We start from the raw sequence: 19,458 nt of genomic DNA on the forward strand, positions 1-19,458 counted from the left end.
ATATTCCTCAAATTAATTTAAAAGTAAATCGGCCGTCGTACCAGGACTTTCAGGCTGTCACATTGTCCTGTAGGCAAAAGAAACGAACAACAAAAAAAAAAAAAAGAGAGAGATCTATTACGTGCTTGTGTTCATTTCGGAGTTGGAATCCACCTGGCAGTGTTCCCCTTCTTGGGGGGGGGGGGACCCCGAGGTTCTCTAGGGTCCTCTAACGTGACTGAGAAGCCAGCGAGTGTGGGAGGGTCGGGGAAGGACACGCTAGCCCCACCACAGCCGGCCCGCCCGCCCGCAGCCCTGTGGGCGCCGCCCGCTCGTGTCCCCAGCTTCCCCAAAACAGTGCCCCTCGCGCAGGACAGCGCCACGGTCTCGAATGTCAGGCACGGCTCGCAGCGTTTCTCCACTAAAAACCACAGGAAAGGACACCTGTGAGCTGTACCGGCAAATTGGGTTTCCCGCCAGGCCTTCGGCCACCCGGTCCTCCCCTGGAACGCCTGCGCATCGTCATGGAAACCCAGGACCCCGCTCCTTAGCAACCCTCAATCGGGACTGCCTTCGGAGGTGCCGGCGGAGGAGGAAACAGCCGGAAAACCGTCCCTTATACTCTCCCGGAGCTTCAGTGCAAGTCACAGCATAGATTCACTAACAATTAAGAACAAAAGTGTTTAATCGAGCTGTTGTCACGGAATCCGACAGCGTCTCTGCACCGGCCTAACGTCCGCGGACCGGGCTAGTGCGCAGGCGTCAGTCGGGCGGGCGCTCGCTCCCAAACGACCTCCTTGGGCCGCGCCGGAAACGAGCCAGGGTGGTTTCCGGCGCTGTCTCCATTCTGTCTTGTTTTGCATATTTTTTTTAAAAAGCTAAGCTCGGGAAAATTGGATAGCCGGAAACTCTAGGTTCCTATCCGTCGGGGTTTTCTTGCTAAAGCTGTCTGGCCCCTGGCATTTGTAACCCCGTCTTCTGTGGACGCGTGGCCTTTCCCAGAGCACGCGCAAGGCTTTCCTGTGTCCATTTTCCTTTTTTCTTTTGTGAAGACAAAGGAGTGCTGCACTTTATAAGGAGCCAACCCAGGTAAAATAGTTTTAAAAACCCAACTTTTGCCGGGCTTCGTGGCGCACACCTGTAAACCCAGCCACTCCGGAGGTTGAGGCAGAAGGATCGCAAGTTCGATGCCAGCCTCAGCAAGTTAGCGAGGCTCTAAGCAATTTATTATAGAGTTCCCGTCTCAAATGTAAAAAGGGCTGGGGATGTGGTTAAGCACTCCTGGGTTCAATCCCCAGTACAAACAAAACTAAACACAAGTTTTCTCGCTTAAAAACCTGCTCTCAGGACAGACTCTTCTCGGCTCCTACCTACCTACCAACCAGGGGCCATTTGTATTAAAGCGGGGATTCAGTGATGAATAATGAATGCGCGTGGAGACAAGGTCTAGATAACTTTGAGAAGGAAAGAAAACTTTATTGTATTCAGTCGTCATATTCCTTACAGTGCCTGCACAATGCCTTCAGTGTGCGCTTTGATAACACAAAACAGTTATCCAACCGATTAATAAAATTAAGGCTCTGGTTTCCAGAGTAACAGAAATATGGGCAGAGGATTCAAAACCAGAAACATAGTCACTTTTAACTCTTCTAGTCTGACATCTTGGTTGTCTGCGCATTTTAGCCTGCAGCCGTATCTCCCCTATCCCCCTAATTTTTCTTTTTCAAATAATTAAAATACACAAAAACAGCATCATAGAACATGTATAGTTCATGTTAAGGATTGGCAACCATCAAAACAAGTGACAGGTTAGAAGCCAGGCAAGCACAAGTAGGCAAGGGTAATTCCCCCCAAAGCTTGCCTCTTTTATCTTCACTGTGTCACTTAGTTTGGAGCCATAGCCACCATAGTAGGGAAATCAGAGGTCCCAAAGAAGTGTCATCTACTATATGGCTAATCAAGTCTTTAGGTACTAGAAGGAAGTAATCCATCATTTATGTTTTTTTTTTTTTAATTGGAAGACAAAGGGTTTCTCCACCTACAACACTTTTTTTAAAGAGAGAATTTTAATATTTATTTTTTAGTTTTTGGCGGACACAAAACTTTGTATGTGGTGCTGAGGATCAAACCCGGGCCGCACGCGTGCCAGGCGAGGGCTATTGCTTGAGCCACATCCCCAGCCCCATCATTTATGTTCTTAACCCAGTTTGAAAAAATTTTAGTAGTACTGATAGTGGAACAAATAAATGAACACGTTCAAAAAATACATAGAAAGTAAAATCTGTGGGATCTGGAAAATGATTGGATCTGTAGTGTGAAGAAAATGACATCAAAGGCTGTTCAGTTATTTGTCTTCTCTTTTGGCTATAGACAATAGTTGCCTAAGATTAGGATGAAAAGCACTTATGTATTCAATATTAACTATTTTGTATATCATAAGAAGTTACTTTTAAAACAGACTAGATTTTTTCCAAATATATTTATTTACCACATTCTTCACATATGCAGTATTTTTCCATCTTGTGTGCAGATATATATTTTAAAGTTTAAAACATGAGATTAATGTTAATACAATGCATACTAAAAGTTATCACACAATGATTAGACAAACAAGGACTTGCAAGGAGAGGAAGGAAGAATAATTCAGGAAAAGAGCAAACAAGAATTAGAAAAAATGTCTTTAATTATAGAAAATCCTTTTAAAAACAACTTTGGGTTTCTGTGACCTTCTGCTTATCTCAGAACACTACGGATGAGTGCCTAAAATGGAGAGGTTCAGAGAGAACGCAGCTGCACTGGCCCAAATGAGAGAAGCTTAACCCCGGGCTCATTTCCATCCAAGAATTGGCACACTGGCACAAGAAAATTCAAATTATATTTCTGAATAACTAGATGCATGAACTGCCCGCTTCAACAGGTTTTAAAAACAAAGTACAGCTACCACTTCATCAAGACAAAATTCCACTAGCTTGAAGGTCAGCACTCCATTGGAAAAGGCAGAAATGTCAACGTAATAATGTAAAAATAAGGATCAACATTTAGGAAAAAGGAAGACATAAAAAAAATAAAATAAAAAAAGGAAGACAGGCAGTATTAGATTAAAAAAAAAAAAAACGATCCCTTCCAATATTAATCCATTCTTTTTCTCAAGTCCAAATTCCCTGTTAATTTCTTGCTGGGTGCAGTAGTGCATACCTGTAGTCCCAGCTACGGAGGAAACTAAGGCAGGAAGATGGCTTGAGACCAGGAGTTCAAGTCACCTAGGTAACAGAGCAAGACCCCATCTCAAAATTAGAAGGAAAAAAAAAAACTATATAAGCATTCTTTGCATTTAGATAGATTTATGTAGATTATACAGCTTTCCTACTAAAGTTTAGTAACTATTATTTTTATTGTCTACTGATTTTCAAGTAGGCATTAAATTTAAGTTGGCGAAGGGCTGTACTCTCCTTGCTTCAGCCAGACTAGTTGTAGTTTATCATCTCTGTAAACTGGGCATATCTGTAATATTTTTTTAAAATTTTTAATATTTATTTTTTAGTTTTCAGCGGACACAACATCTTTGTATGTGGTGCTGAGGATCGAACCCGGGCCACACGCATGCCAGGCGAGCGTGCTACCGCTTGAGCCACATCCCCAGCCCCTGTAATATTTTATTTCAACAAAGGTTTTCAACACTCAGCTGATAGTGATGTTAAAAATGAATCAAATTGCTATAAAAACTTCACTAATGGCATTCACTGTATTCCTCAAAATGTTTATGTCCCAGTCTTTAATTTTAGCTAAAAGCCTAGAGATAAGATATGTGAAACAATGCTGAAGACACATCTTAGCTTGTGTGTGTAGTATTAAATAAACTACATTAAATTTTGCACAAGATTGTTAAACTTCATTAACAAAAAGTGTGAGCTGTCTTCCATTAAGAAATTTTTTCTGCCTTCCAAGACTATAAGCTTTCTTTGCACTGGTAGAAATGAGTTCTCATTAATGTTTCCTTCCCCTCCATAAATTCTAAAACTTAGCTATAAAATAGACATACTAGTTCTAAACTTTTTAAGTAATAGCAGCAATACTTCCTTTTAGAAGCTTGCTACCTTATAATGCTAAAGCAGATAAACCTGATAACAACATTGGAAAGATGGAAATAAGAGCAAGTGCCTGTAACAATCATGTTTAAAATGACCAGGTTAATTCCGTCATGGGAAAATCTATCAAAGTGCAGCACCAATTCGCATCATCCTGAGGGTCTATTTTAAAAGACAAATACAAGTGCAGCATTTGAAAAACCCACCCCTACCCCCGCCCCAGATACTGGGGTTGAACTCAGGGAGCTTTACCACTGAGCTACAGCCCCCGTCCTTTTTATTTTGAGACAGAGTCTCACTAAGTTGTTGAGGGTCTTCTTAAAGTTAATCTTGAACTTGTGATCCTCCTGTTTCAACCTCCTGAGTCCCTTGGGTTACAGTGTTCAGCACTGTCCCTGGCAAGAAAGAGGCACATTCTTAAGACACCAGTAGGGACCTGGGTTTCAAATTTAGGGAAGGAAAATAATGAGACCATATGTCTACCAGGGATAATGCTTTGCAACAATTCTGTGAGGTAGTTGTTATCCCCATTTTACAGATGAGGAAAATTCTGGCTCTGATAAATTAAGCAATTTTGCCCCAACTCATGTTGCTAATAAATACTGGGCTATCTTAATCAAAAGCCAATTCAAAAATCACACTACTGGTTTCAAACTGAGTATGCTGGGGTAGGAGAGAATGAGTGCACCAAGCAAGAAGAGGTCCAGACCCACTATCCCTTTTTCAACCTGAAGGAGCCCTAGTCTATTGGTTTTATCTACTGGGTTTAAGAGTAACATTCCAAAACTGAAACAAAAGTGTACTGTATCAGGCCACCTCATTACTAGTTATGTTAGTTTCTGTGATAATGTCACCCCCACACAACAAAACAACTGGACTTAACTCAAAATTATACCCTTACAAAACAAAGATTTCTTTACATGAGAGATATCAACAACTACTACATCTTTTTAGGGATATAGACAAAAATGAGTTAAGTGTTTTTTTCCAGTACTGGGAATCGAACCTACGGTGCTCTACCACTGAGTTACATCCCCAGCCCAGTTTTTTATTTTATTGTTTTAGTTATTGATGGACTTTTATGTTAATCATTTATTTATTTATTTTAATCATTTATTTGTGGTGCTGAGAATTGAACCCAGTGCCTCATACATGCAAGGCAAGTACTCTAGCACTGAGCCACAACCCCAGCCCCAGTTTTTTATTTTTTATTTTGACACAAGTTCTCATAAGTTGCTGAAGCTGGCCTCAAACTTGCAATCTTATTATTTTAAATATTTTTAGTTGTAGATGGTGGACACAATACCTTTACTTTGTTTATTTAGTTTTACATGGTGCTGGGAATCGAACATATGCTAGGTGAGCACTCTGCCACTAAGCTACAACCCCAGCCCCCTGCAATCTTACTTATTATTTTTTGCAGTGCTGGGGATCAAACCAAGGGTCTTGAGCATGCTAGACAAGCACACTACCAGTGGGCTACATCTCCATGCCTACAATGTACTTTCTTGCCAATATTAGCAATTTTTACCTTGCACATATTTTCCCTGTTCCTTTTGCTTCCAAATGTTGTAGTTACTATCAGGTTAAAAGCAGATTCAATTGATTATCTTATAATTAAATTCTAACATGGGATGAACAGTTTTACGGAGGAAATTTTAGTACATTAATCCACCAACAACAACAAAAAACAATTGTTTTCATTACCTAGGATTCAGAATAAAAGTATCAACACATTTATCCCACACATAAAAGGTACTACAAGACCAACTTAAAGGTCTAATGAAAAATTAAATGCTTTACATACTAAAGTTTTCTTGTATTACCACACAAAAATCATGGTTATTATCATTAATACTTCTTACAGAATTCTAAATTCATTACTTTTCAGAAGAAAAAAAAAGTACCATTTTATAACTTAAAATAACTTACTGCATTAGCAAAATAGGAAACAAAATAAACGAATCTTCCTGAAACATGTTAGCTAGAGGTTTTAGTTTTGTTTAGCATGTAGATGGTGGTTTAAAGAAGATTTTTGCTAAAAGTAGCCAGCAATAAGAATCTTCTTTCAAAAAAGTGGCCATTCCTTTAAGTACTAATGTGTGTCTGTGTTTCTGAATGTTTCTCAGTACAGCTGGCATTCTAAACCCTACAATCCTATATGCATCATTAATTATTACTTAAAATCTCAGGCAGAAAAACAAATCACTAATAAAAAAAAATGGGAAAGCTTTAAAAAAAAAAAAAAAACTTGACCAGTCCAATACAGTATTCAGAATTGCTACATAACAGAGTCCTCTTGCAAGAATGCAGGACTCCAGTATTTCACAGAAATGCACAACTAAGAATTTCATTCTCTTGCTTCAAAAGATTGGCAAATTCAGAACCAAGTCTTAGGCCAGTCTGTTCCCCCATTACATGTAGTGGGGTTTGTTTTTGTTTCTGGGGATTGAATCCAGGGGTGCTTTACCACCAGCCCTTTTTATTTTGAAACCAGGTCGTAAGTTGCCCAGGCTGGCATTGACCTTTTTTTCCTCCTGCCTTGGCCTCCAAGTTGATGGAATTACAAGCGAGTCCCCATGCCTGGCAACCCTCATATTTAAAATGCAGTGACAGATTCAAGTAACTGACTCATCTTAACTTTCAAGAAATATTTCAGAAATTACAAGATATAGTACTCGTGTTAGAGGTTATGGTCCTATTACATTACTTCTTAGAAATACGCAGAATTTTTTAATAACTTGTTTTGAGGTAAACTTGTGTCTTTTAAACTGGGTCTTATGTTTGAAAACTGCCTCAACTCATCTGATTCAAAGGTATGGTAAACAAAATGGGATCTTAAGCTGGAGACCTGTGGTCCAAACTAGGTGTGACTGTTAAGAAACTCCACCTTATCTTCTTGTGAGATTCAAATGACTGTAGAACAGTGGTGAAAAGACATCCCAAAACTATCTGGATATCAATAATCTCTCAAGTGGCTGCTCCAGCTAACAATAATCATTTGAATAATATGTAAGTCTCACTTTTGGGGGGTAGAAAGTTGAACTATATGGTATCTGATATCTCTTCCAATGTGCAAACTTTATAAACCATAATAATATTTCATACATACAAAGAAAAACATTATTTTACACACCACATTGTATTAGGAATGAGTATCTTATATCCTGGAAATATCACATAATACAGTACATTTCCTGGATAACAGTCACATATTTATCTAAAAATAGGCTACCATTGAGCAACTGCTTCAGAAGCCAGCTTCTGGATCCTTAATGATCACTTTACTATTAACTGAGGAGATTAATATTATGTTATATATGACTCACTAGTCTGTAAAATAAGGGAAGTCACTGTTTATTAGAAAATAAAATAATTGCAGCAAAGGATACTTCTAAATAACTTCAAAGAAGTTATTTATTTAGAAGTTATTACCTTAAAGTTAACAAACCTTCCATGTAATTCTATTGTAGATAAAATAATTGAAACACATCATTGACTCAGAAATTTTTTTTTAAATTACTCTGGAATCAAAGAAATGTTCTTCTTGTGCTACTTCTGATCCCCTCAAATATATACTGTGACTGACATAAACTCGAGAATTCAAGGTGAAAGGCAGCTAATTGCTTCACAATATTGTATAGAGAAAGAAAAACTGAGTAGATCTGAACTTTTAAAAAAATATAAAATGGAATGTATAACAAATTTATCTTTGGAAAATTGATATTTTTTTCTTTTCTACAAGAAATATCAAAAAAAAATCTTTATTTTCCTTTCTTCTCCAATTGCATGTTTAATTAAAATACCTTCCAACAACATGTATGAAAACAACTCTAAGCCAGAGATACTTAAAGTGAGATACTTCCTAAGTGTTTTGGCTAACTCAGTGGCCACACAAGTATGTTTAGTCTCTGATTGGTTGAAGTGAAGGAATAAAATAGATATAATTACCAAGGCTTAAGCTGAGATGACCCAGCAAAAATCTGTCATTACCTCAGCTATAAGTCTCCCTTCTCCCAAAAAGGGGAAAAAAGTCCTCTTAAGCATAAAAGATTCCAGTGAACTCCCAACAATCCAGCACCAGGAGAGCTAGGAATGGAGTGAGCCATCTGTAAAGCCTGGAATAGTCCAAATTATACAGCTGTCCCCAAATCAGGCAGAATATCCTATCTTCAGTGACGAGGATGGAAATAGTCCAGGCTTCTAAAACACATAACGGCAAGTCCAGGAACGTGGCCGGATATAGTCCAGAAATGTTGGCTATGACAGAAAAAAAAAGAAGGAATGTTTTATTTGTGTATACCATATATATAAATTATGGTGGTGGGAGAGGTGTAATGTTATACAGTATACATCTCTAAATTGCCCCCCAGCCATTCAGAAACCTTTAAGCTATAAGAAACTAATACAAAGGTGTTTGGTATTTTCATCTATAGCACTGATTTATTCAACTTAGAAGCTTCACATGAAGTCTCTGAAGTTCAATAAACTCTTCACAATTTCATGTCTGCTGACCAAATTCTAAATAGGTACTAGGCCTTTTAGCACCTTGCCTTCTTATTTTAGCAAAATCCCACTTTGTGTCCTAAAATCAAAATAGTGATAGATTAAGGATGATAAAATATGTACACAAAATGACCATAATATAAGGTTTTAAGGTACTAAACTATTTAAAGGAGAAGCAGATTAAGTACTATGAAATTTTAGAAATAAGATGGGAACAAAAATTTGAAGAAGCTTCATGAAAAATAGACCTTCCAAATTAGATTTTGATAGGAGAATAAAATCTGACGTGGATTCCAAGTATAAAGAGCAGCATGACCAGGGTAGAGTCTAGAGTCAAGAGTGATTAGTTCAGATGCACACAGGGGATCAATAGGAAATAAGAAGGGAGGATTAAAGCTACATAACGGAGACAAAGTCTGCAAAAAAAGGAACCATAAGGAAAGCTGATTAATTTTATTATAGATATCCACAGCTATAGATGTGTGGAAGATACACCCAGGCTAATATATCAAGAATGCAACCCCCCTCAAAATTTGGAAGTTATCCATATACAGCTAAAAAACAAGGCCCTAAGAATCAATGAAGCCCGAACATAATTACAAAAAGGGGGGGGGGGGTATGGGATTCTAGGCATATCAATATTGTCCGACATTTTTTATAAGAGTTTATTTGGGAAGAAAGAGATGAAAAACATATTTAGATGGTAGGGGCATACATGCTGCTGGGAAAACCCTGGAGAATACCTACATTTTCAGGAGACAGGAAGAAAATTAGAAGAAGCTGAAGAAAAGGCAGTAAAGGAGGGAAAAGAAGAAGAAAGGAAACCAAGAACTAGGAGAGTTCAATGTGAAGAAAACCCAAGAAGGAAGAAACTTCAAGGATAGCATAGAAGGTGTGATAATAAATGAGCACCGTTTACTCTTTATTTCAACATAATCACAACTACCCTTCTTAATATTGCCCACCAACCCTTACATCAGAGGACAAGGAAGTTACTTTTGCATTCTAACTGAATTGAAGACTCACATTTTTCAGAGGACAGTGCTGACGTGCATACCATTCTTGAGAATAAAAGCACAAAATGACTCCATTGCCCAAGAAAAGGGAAGCCCACACCATAATGTTCCAAATTGGCCTTTTCCGACTATCATTAACAATGAAGTTGAAAGCCACTAAAGTTAGAAAACAAAAATATACACACTTATCAAAACATAATCCATTAATGACAAAAAAAATCAGGAGATGAGCAGCCTCAGTTATGTGCTGCAATCATTTAATCATTACACTGAGCATCAACAGTTCATATATGTATTTTATTCTGGTCATTGGTTCTATAAATAAAAAGGAAGCTTGATTGTCTAAATTTAATAACCAATAATCAGTAGGAAATCAACAGTATCTAAAACATGAAATTATCAGCATTTTAATTTTTTCCTATATACCCACTCAAAAAATGGTCAATTTCCCAGGCAGTGCATGCTGATAGTATATCAATGGTCCTCAAGAGATAAACCAGTTTATTTCTCTAACTTAAAAGTGTAAACACCTTGAAACAGAGTTTTGTAGAATTACTGAAAGCCAATAATCTGATATACACTGCCTTGAAATGGTCATTACTATTCTCTCATTTTTCTATATTGATTTTATAGTTTCCTTCCTGATTTTCTCTTTCAGCATAATACCCAGGATTCAAAACATGCCCAGATACTCACTTCCAAAGAACATGAAGAGCACGAAGAGCACTGGATAGAAATAGCTCAAGCAAACAGCAAGGGCATACTCATGCACTACAGCAGATATGGCAAAGACAGCCAACATGGCAGCAGACTTGAACCTCTTCGAGAAAAACTAAGGTACAAAGAAAATATGTAAAAGTAATATTTTAAAATAAATTTTATGTAATTAAGCATGAACCACATAAGACATTATCATATGCTAAGGGCACCTACAAAATTTTATTTATACTTGACTAAGTTTACTCCTTGGATTAACCCAAATCTATTAAAATCAATACAGAAAACATGCTCTTAAACACTTGTTTTATTAAAATGATGCATTTTCCAAAGCATTAATGTTCAAAGATCTGAATTACTTTCAAAGACATTAATTTTTAATTAAATTAATTGAGCTTACATTTGTGAGTTACCATGGCTAACAAAACAATTTTCATATGTAAACAAAGACATCAAATTTCAATCTTTAGAGCAACATGTACTGTGAAAATAGGGCAGGCATCCTCTCTAAAGCTAAAATTTAGAAAGGAGAAGGGACTTGCCTCATCCCATATATGAAGCCACACATAAAACAGAACTAGCACTCAAATACACTACCATTTCCACCAAAGAGGTTGTCACTTAAATGATGCCCTTATTTAATAATAAAAACTGTAATCCATAGATACTAGTGTTAACCAGAAGAGTTAAGATTACATTTCAGCAGCCAGGCATGGTGGTACATCCTATAATCCCAGCTACCCAGGAGGCTGAGACAAAGGATGGCAAATTTGAGGTCAGTCTCAGAAACTTAGAGATCTTGTCTCAAAATACAAAATAAAAAAAAGATGTAGCTCAGTGGTAAAGTGCCCCTGAGTTCAATCCCCAGTACCACAAAAGAAAAAAAAAAATCATTTCATCAGTCTAAATACATTCTACTACAAGAATGTCTCACAGACATGTGTCATTGATGAGACAGAAAAATCCACACACAGGTATTTCTTCATTTATAACAAAGAAACAAAACCAAATGAAAAAGAGCTAGAAGGAGACTATTTATTGGTAAAGAGATTCATTAGAAGCAATCCATTATTGGTGATTATGAGCAATTAAGTATAACTTCTTCCCGCCTGGACAATATTTTGTAGGAAAGGATCTCCATTTTTTAAATAGCATGAGCTAACTCTTGCTGCTTACCCAGAGAAGATCCTTGTAGGCATAGTAGTATAGCCAGTCATGGACCACTACATTCCAGGTCCTATAATAGTTAGAGTATGATGTAGAGTTCCACCAATCCTGAGGGGGAAAGTAAAGGTATAAGATTACATACACACATACACACACTCATACCCACACCCACACCCCTCTAAAGCAAAACCCCGGAATAGTCCAAGGAACATGCAAATATGACACAGAATCAGAGCATACTCTGAAAAATTGCTAGTCCATATACAAACATTAGAAAAATCTTAAAAGGCGGGGGCCAAGTTTGTGGCTTAGTGGTAGAGCGCTTGCCTAGCATGTGTGAGGCACTGGGTTCGATCCCCGGCACCACATAAAAATAAAAACAAGTAAATAAAGGTATTGTATCCATCTACAACTAAAAAAAATTTTAAAAAAAGAAAAATCTTAAAAGGTATTATTTATTAGTGTTTAGTATGACATTATTCTAGTGCTACATATGATTAAGTCTCTAGAGTAATTCTAGAGTTATGGTGGAAGATACAGAAAATACAGAATGATTTAAATCTCTAATGTTCATTTAAACAGCAATTAGTAAACCCTTGCCCATCTTGCTAAAACAATGAGAGAATTAAAAGGTCACAAAGACTAGATTGAGTGCTAATATTAAAGAGTTGTTGGGGCCAGGCATGGTGGTGCACGCCTGTAATCCCAGTGGCTTGGGAGGCTAAGACAGGAGGATCGGGCTGGGGACTGGGGATGTGGCTCAAGCGGTAGCGCACTCGCCTGGCATGCGTGCGGCCCGGGTTCGATCCTCAGCACCACAAACAAAGATGTTGTGTCCGCCGAAAACTAAAAAATAAATATTAAAAAATTCTCTCTCTCTCTCTTTAAAAACAAAAAAAAAAGAGGATCACAAGTTCAAAACCAGCCTCAGCAATTTATCGAGGCCCTAAGCAACTCATTGAGACCCTGTCTCTAAATAAAATACAAAACAGGACTGGGGATGTGGCTCAGTGGTTTTAAATGTCCCTGGTTTCAATCCCCAGTACAAAAATAAAAGTTGGGGGTGGTATATAAAGATTTAATTACACAAGAACTGACATGGTACTTACTTCCAAGTCCTGGTATCCCTTTGTATATCATTTTTTAAAATTCTTTTAGTTGTAGATGGACACACTATATTTATTTATTTAATTTTTATGTGGGGCTGAGGATGTAACCCAGTACCTTACATACCCTAGGCAAGCACCCTACCACTGAGCTGTAACTACATCCCTTCCTTTTTATATGTCTTATTCCCAATTTTAAGACCAGACTAACAGAATCAGACATCTAAAATTTGCAACACATAATGCAAGAAAAGAGCAGTAGACTTGAGGGTATCGTTGTGGATCACTGTGAACCACTCTGGCTACAGCTTAACTTCAACTTCAGAAGTATTAAGAATATTTATAAGCAGAATCAATACCTTTCAAAGTAAAGAAGGGAAAAGTTAATTCCCTCATAAATGGCTAATTTACTGAGGACTAATTGACTGAGGTCACTCTTACAGAATGAGACAGCCATTTTCAAATGAATGAACAGTCAGGGGAAGTCTTATAATGCCCTTGGGACAAATGCTGTCCTACCATAATCACCAATATATTTTCAGAGGATTCAGCAGAAACCACATGCTATATTATGGAAGCAGATGTTAGAAGCGTAAGAAAAGATGAGGCTATGTTAATTAACCTGTTATCAGAATTTCAGACTTAATACTGGTAAAATTTGTGGAAAATAAAATTATTTCACAATGTTTGAATCAAAAAGCTGATTCAAATACTTAACAATGAGGAAATAAATAAAATAGGAAGAGGAAGATGAATCCAAATGTATATTACCTTATAAAACATCCTGTCACCAAAGCGTAACATCTCAGCAAAGGCATTAAGCCAGCAGTGCAGAAAGGCAAAAAAAGCAAGGAACAGTATCAGCACACCTAAAAATAAGATTGACAATATGAAGAATCTTTCCAAATAGCTCACGTACCAAGCCATTAATTCTACATCATTTGTTCAGCCGGAATTATTCTGTAAAATACAAATTCTTATTCTAGTTTACCCATCCCACAGATGAAAACATATACTTTTTAAAATATATATACATTTTTAATTTTTAGTGGATCTTTATTTATATGCAGTGCTGAGAATCGAACCGTGTGCTTCACGAATGCTAGGCAAGCACTCTATGACCCAGCCCCTGAAACATTTACTTTTAAAAGTTAATATTTTTTTAACATTTATTTTTTGTAGCTATACACAAGAACTTTTATTTATTTTTCTGTGGTGCTGAGGATCGAACCCAGGGCCTTGCACATGTGAGGCGAGCGATCTACCGCTGAGCCATAACCCAAGCCCCCAAAAAGTTAATATTTTTTAATTTTAAAAAGCAATGACTTCCTTCCAAGTGGGTTTAACAGACAATAGATGACTCAGTCTATTTTTAAGAAATATCTTGATACATGGCTTAACTTGGTATCCAGGGCCCCTTAAAACCTAGCCCTCATGGGGCTGGGGTTGTGGCTCAACAGTAGTGCATTTGCCTGGCATGTATGAGGCACTCGGGTTCAATTCTCAGCACCGCATGTAAATAAATAAAGGTCTATCAACAACTAAAAAAATATATATATTTTAAAAAAACCTAATCCTCACGATGTCCTCCTAAATCAACTATTTAAAACTGGGAGATTTTGTTCCCTTTACTTTGGTTGTCGCAACTGGAGGAGTAGGGGTTGTACCACTGATATCTAGTTGTTAAGAGGCTAGGATGCTGCTAGACAATCTATAAGAGAGCCACCCAAAAGAATTATCCAGCCCAAAATGTTAATGGTCACAGGTTAACATACCCTGGTCTAAACTTATCTCCAATAACTTTCCAGTGTTGTAAACACCATCCATACTGAATTTCTGCCACTGCAAAACATTCCAAGCATTTGCATCCACCCTACTCTCTGACAGACCTATCTACCTCTTCCCTGCAGGCACACACCTACCTGTTTTTCAATACTCAACCTTAAATATCATCTCTAGTATGAAACAAAGCCCAAAAGCACTTTATTTACCCTATTTATATAGTAGCTGTACACACTACATGGTAAAACATCCATTGACTTGTCCACCTCTCTCATTCATTTATTCAAGAAATATTTATAGAGCATCTACTATGTGCCAGACAATAGGATATTGACTGACTGGCTTTAGGACACATTCCTAAAGGAAGGCCTGGTGAGGAAGGTATCCAAGTATGCAATACTTGTCCAATCATAGGGACAATGTGGACTTCACTGAAATTAAGTCTTGGGCATAGTGAGGGAGGGATACCGGAAGAAGCCTGTGAGAAAGGGAAAGGAGGAGAGATGGTAATGACAAAATATTACCAATGTTTAATAAAAACTTACACAACAAAACAAAACATTTCATGAATGAACGAAAAAGAAGAAGTCAAGGAAACTACAAACTGCAAGATCCCAAAGGGTAAAGACTGTGTATGTCTTGTTCATTGCCAAAGTCCTCAGCATCTGGCATATAGTAGGTACTCATATATCTCTAGAAAAATAAATGGAATAAATGAAGTTAAGAGATGGAGATATGGCTGGAAAGAAAAGGAGAGTAAGAAATGATACCAAGTGAGATTTCAACATGTGGTCAGAATATCCCATGCATCATGGAGGTCAAATTGGATAAGGGCTAAATCACGTGCTGGGTTTAAAAGTCAGGAGGTTACTAATGATTTTAACAAAGGACATTTCAGTAACCTGGTAAGACTGAGAGCAAGATAATAGTGAACTAAATAGTGAAAAGGAAGGTAAAACATAATAAATATGGAACATCCACCATCAGAGAAAGCAAAACTTAAGTGAAAGCTAATAGATAAATAGAAAAATTGGCCTGAAACTTGAAGGACACTTCATTTCTGAGATAGAAGGAAAAGAGGTTAATTAAGATGGCAGAAGTGTGTAGATACATTTACAGGAAAAAGAAGGAAAACCAAAGGTGCTCAGAGGCAGTGGCTATTTTCCTTCTGCACAAATGAATTAACAAGGACCCACTATACCTGGCAAGATGGAGTTAAATACACACAGGACCAGAACACGAGCACTGAAGGGCTCCTGTTTGATATTCTGAAACAAGGGGGCGCAGAGCCTTTCAAAGATGTAGTACACATAAAATAGACAGCCAAAAACCTGAAACAAAACAAAGATGATTAGAAAATTGATGACTTAATGAGAAAAAATAAAGCTTATGTTTCTGTTCCAAAAGACCCTTAAACCAATGCGACACTTAAACCAATGTTTCATATATATTTCAGTTAGCCCTGGTATATAAGATTACTATGCTGGGTGAGGTGGTGCACACCTATAATCCCGACTACTCAGGACTGCAAGGGTGAGGCCACCCAGACAATTTAAGAGAAACCCTGTCTCAAAATAAAATAAAAACTGGTGTGTAACACAGAGGTGGGCATTTGCCTAGAACATGAGAGGCCCTGGATTCCATCTCTAGTACCACCAAAACAAATAGCAAACAGGTACTCAAGCTTAGTCTCTACCATAATTTTTATTAACCTTTACCAAATGACATTTTTTGATACTTCTTTTAGTTGAGATGGACATAATACCTTTATTTTTCTGTGGTGCTGAGGATTGAACCCAGTGCCTTACACATGCAAGGCAGGCACTCTACCACTGAGCTACAACCTCAGTCTCTGACATTTTAAAAGATCATCTAAGAACTGTTTTTCCTACTACATGAAGGCTAAACAAAAGAATAAATAAATGGGTATTAGAAACAATTTAAATGGGATCTTCTGGGATTTATGATTTTCACAGTGGAGTGGGAATGGAGTGAAGGACCATACCCACAAACATATCTCCCCACCCCAAAGTACAGAGAGGGGAAAATTAACATAGATGCTTACTGAAATAACCAAACAGAATTACTTCAATTAAAATAATTTCTCTTCCTGAAGAAAATTATCTTTTTTTTCCTGAATAAAATTATCTTTGATGTTGGCAAAAAAAAAAAAAAATACTATATATTTGTTTTAAAAGATTTCATAGTCTCAATAGAAGGCATTCTCAAGCTCCTCATTGACACACATTTACCATTTTGAATAGATTACATTATAATAAATATGAATCCCCATTTTCCAATCAACACACCCTAGGCAATTAAACAATTTACCTGTGCAAACTGCATAGCAACATAACCCCATCTCACAGTGGGAGTTCTAAAGAAAGAAGAAACAAAACAAGTTTTCTAAAGTATGTAACTGAATTTAAATAATGACCTTCACAATTAGTATTTTTCCACATAGAATAACATTTATGGGCTGGGGGAGTAGCTCAGTGGTACAGCACATGCTTAGTTTGCATCCCTAGCACCAAAACAAACAAAAAAAAATTAACTTAATATCATTTATGATCATACAAAATTATAATATAATTCTGCCAAGAATTAATATTACCAAGTTAGACTGCTGGAATGACCATTTAAGGCTTCCCATATCAGAGAAAAAAATGAGGATACCTTCTATTATCTCTGTACCCCTACATGACCTGGCCTCTGCCTACCTACCCATCTCACTCCAGTGCTCACCACAGTTCTACTTCATAATGCTATTACCTGGGATAGCTGTCACGGTAGATAAGGGTAGGAGCAAACAAGAAGTACAAGTACTGGTTGACTGTGGGTATTGGAATCATGCCTAGAAAAGAAAAAACAGTATTAAATCAGAGGCTCTTTGATTTCTCCCAGCAAAACTAAAAGGGGGAAATAAGGAAGTACAGGACAAAGAAAAACATGACCTCTAAGCCCATGTTATTTCCTCTTGGTCTCCTAAAACAACCTATTCTTGCATTAACTGAACATTACCAATCTAAGTTATTCCTGTGACTGAGATAATTTCCAGAGTGTGAAGCACTCTTGGTGCTTGGTAATCATTAGACTCTTCTGTAATTTCTCATTGTGAATTGTTATCAGCAGTAGGCACAGTTGTTAATGAGGCTAGTAACAGTCCACAATAAGAAGTTACAGGGGGGGCTGGGGATATGGCTCAAGCGGTAGCATGCTCGCCTGGTATGCATGCGGCCCGGGTTCGATCCTCAGCACCACATACCAAAGATGTTGTGTCCGCCGAGAACTAAAAAATAAATATTAAAAATTCTCTCTCTCTCTCTCTCTCTCTCCTCTCTCACTCTCTCTTTAAAAAAAAAAAAAAAAAAAGAAGTTACAGGGGCTGGGGATGTGGCTCAAGCGGTAGCGCGCTCGCCTGGCATGTGTGGGGCCCAGGTTCGATCCTCAGCACCACATACCAACAAAGATGTTGTGTCCACCGAGAACTAAAAAATAAATATTAAAAAAAAAAAAGAAGTTACGGAAGAGTCTAATGATCAATTTTTTTTTAATTGTAGGTACAAGGACAATCAGTAAACAGTCTTCCAAATCAGCACTGATCAATGTGTTTAAAAATAAGTATCATCTCTACAGAATGTAACATGTCTTCCTAGTGAACACTAAAGGCTGAAATATCCTATAACTCTAATGGAATTACGTACTCGACTTCTCCTTAGCTGCATGCAGTACCCGTGGCACATTCTCTCTGACAAATGAGTGAGCCTTCATTATCAAACGAATCTACAAAAGGAAGAGGGAAAAGATGAATTTTCTATCATTGCCTTATCTCCTATAAGCAACCCCAGAACTAGATTATATTGACACTAAAGAACTTCACTTTTATGGAATAAAGCAAATTAAAAAAACAAACCCTAAAGGACATGTAATTACTCAAATTATTCTGTACCTAACAGCATTATTAATATAATATAAATATTAAAATAATCTAAATTAAGAAATTAAGTCTGTTCAAATGGAGGTAGTGGTGGATGCTATAATCCCAGTTACTCAGGAGGCTGAGGCAAAAGGATCTCCATCTAGGCTCAGCAACTTAGCGAGACCTTATCTCAAAATTAAAAGTAAAAGGGTCTGGGTAGCTTAGTGGTAGAGTGCCCCTGGGTTCAATCTACAATACAAAAAACAAAGAAATTAAGTCTGTTCAAAGAAATTCTGAATTGGTCTTTTTTATTAGTCAAATAGTGCTACAGACAATATATGTTAGAAAATTCTAAAGGATATATTAAAAAATTGAGATAAGGGCTGAGGCTGTAGCTCAGTGATAGAGCACCTGTCTTGCACTTGTGAGGCACTAGGTTCAATCCTCAGGACCACAGAAAAATGAATAAAGATATTATGTCCATCTAAAAAAAAAAAACAATAAAAATTGAGATAAATCTCTTACTTAGAAGGAAATAGTTACGTGACAATGAGTTTTATTTTTTTATACCTTTATTTTATTTATTTATTTTTATGTGATGCTGAGGCTCGAACCCAGGGCCTCACACATGCTAAGTGAGCACTCTACCCCCGAGCCACAGCCCCAGCCCAAAAGTGGAGTTTTAAATTACAAAGATATTTAATCATCTAGATGATTTTTACAAAAAGTATTTGGGGGAAAAAATTTAATTCATCCAGAACTGTTCAATATAATTTATTTCAATTACTAACATCCAGAGAACACTGGAGCTAGAATGAATTTTAAAAGATAAGATGATATGCCAGGAACGGTAGGGCACACCTATAATCCTAGTGACTCAGGAGGCTGAGGCAGGAGGATCATAAGTTCAAAGCTAGTCTCAGCAAAGCGAGGCTCTAAGCAATTAACTGAGACCCTATCCTTAAATAAAATACAAAATAGGGCTGGGGACGTGACCCAGTGATCGAGCACCTCTGAGTTCAATCCCCAGTCTCCCCCCCCCAAAAAAAAAAGATGAGATAATATAGTTCAGCACTTAAATTCTACATCTCCTGGCACACAGTGCCACATATGAAAACTTACCCACGTTAATACAGCTAAAAATAATACCACTATTATATCATTATTGTTATTATTATTTA

General features: G+C 37.3%; 1 protein-coding gene and 1 long non-coding RNA gene across 2 annotated transcripts in view; one reads left to right on the forward strand and one right to left on the reverse strand.

The window, feature by feature from the left end:
• The first annotated feature begins 819 nt into the window (after nucleotides 1-819).
• LOC144256900 (uncharacterized) lies at nucleotides 820-18,217 on the forward strand. Its single transcript, XR_013344307.1, has 3 exons — nucleotides 820-1,068; nucleotides 10,245-10,423; nucleotides 17,919-18,217. It is a non-coding gene; the product is annotated as an uncharacterized LOC144256900 (long non-coding RNA).
• Nucleotides 7,848-19,458, reverse strand: part of Soat1 (sterol O-acyltransferase 1) — a 55,551-nt gene continuing 43,940 nt past the window's right edge. The window contains exons 8-16 of the mRNA XM_026388481.2: nucleotides 18,063-18,141; nucleotides 17,131-17,212; nucleotides 16,690-16,735; nucleotides 15,560-15,689; nucleotides 13,348-13,445; nucleotides 11,480-11,578; nucleotides 10,283-10,418; nucleotides 9,597-9,742; nucleotides 7,848-8,324 (exon numbers count right to left, since the gene is read on the reverse strand). Coding sequence (XP_026244266.1) covers nucleotides 8,268-8,324; nucleotides 9,597-9,742; nucleotides 10,283-10,418; nucleotides 11,480-11,578; nucleotides 13,348-13,445; nucleotides 15,560-15,689; nucleotides 16,690-16,735; nucleotides 17,131-17,212; nucleotides 18,063-18,141 — 873 coding nt within the window. The 3' untranslated portion in view covers nucleotides 7,848-8,267. The remainder of the gene's footprint in view (nucleotides 8,325-9,596; nucleotides 9,743-10,282; nucleotides 10,419-11,479; nucleotides 11,579-13,347; nucleotides 13,446-15,559; nucleotides 15,690-16,689; nucleotides 16,736-17,130; nucleotides 17,213-18,062; nucleotides 18,142-19,458) is intronic.

The sequence above is a fragment of the Urocitellus parryii genome, chromosome 9 (assembly GCF_045843805.1).
Source record: "Urocitellus parryii isolate mUroPar1 chromosome 9, mUroPar1.hap1, whole genome shotgun sequence".
NCBI classification, from domain to species: domain Eukaryota; kingdom Metazoa; phylum Chordata; class Mammalia; order Rodentia; family Sciuridae; genus Urocitellus; species Urocitellus parryii.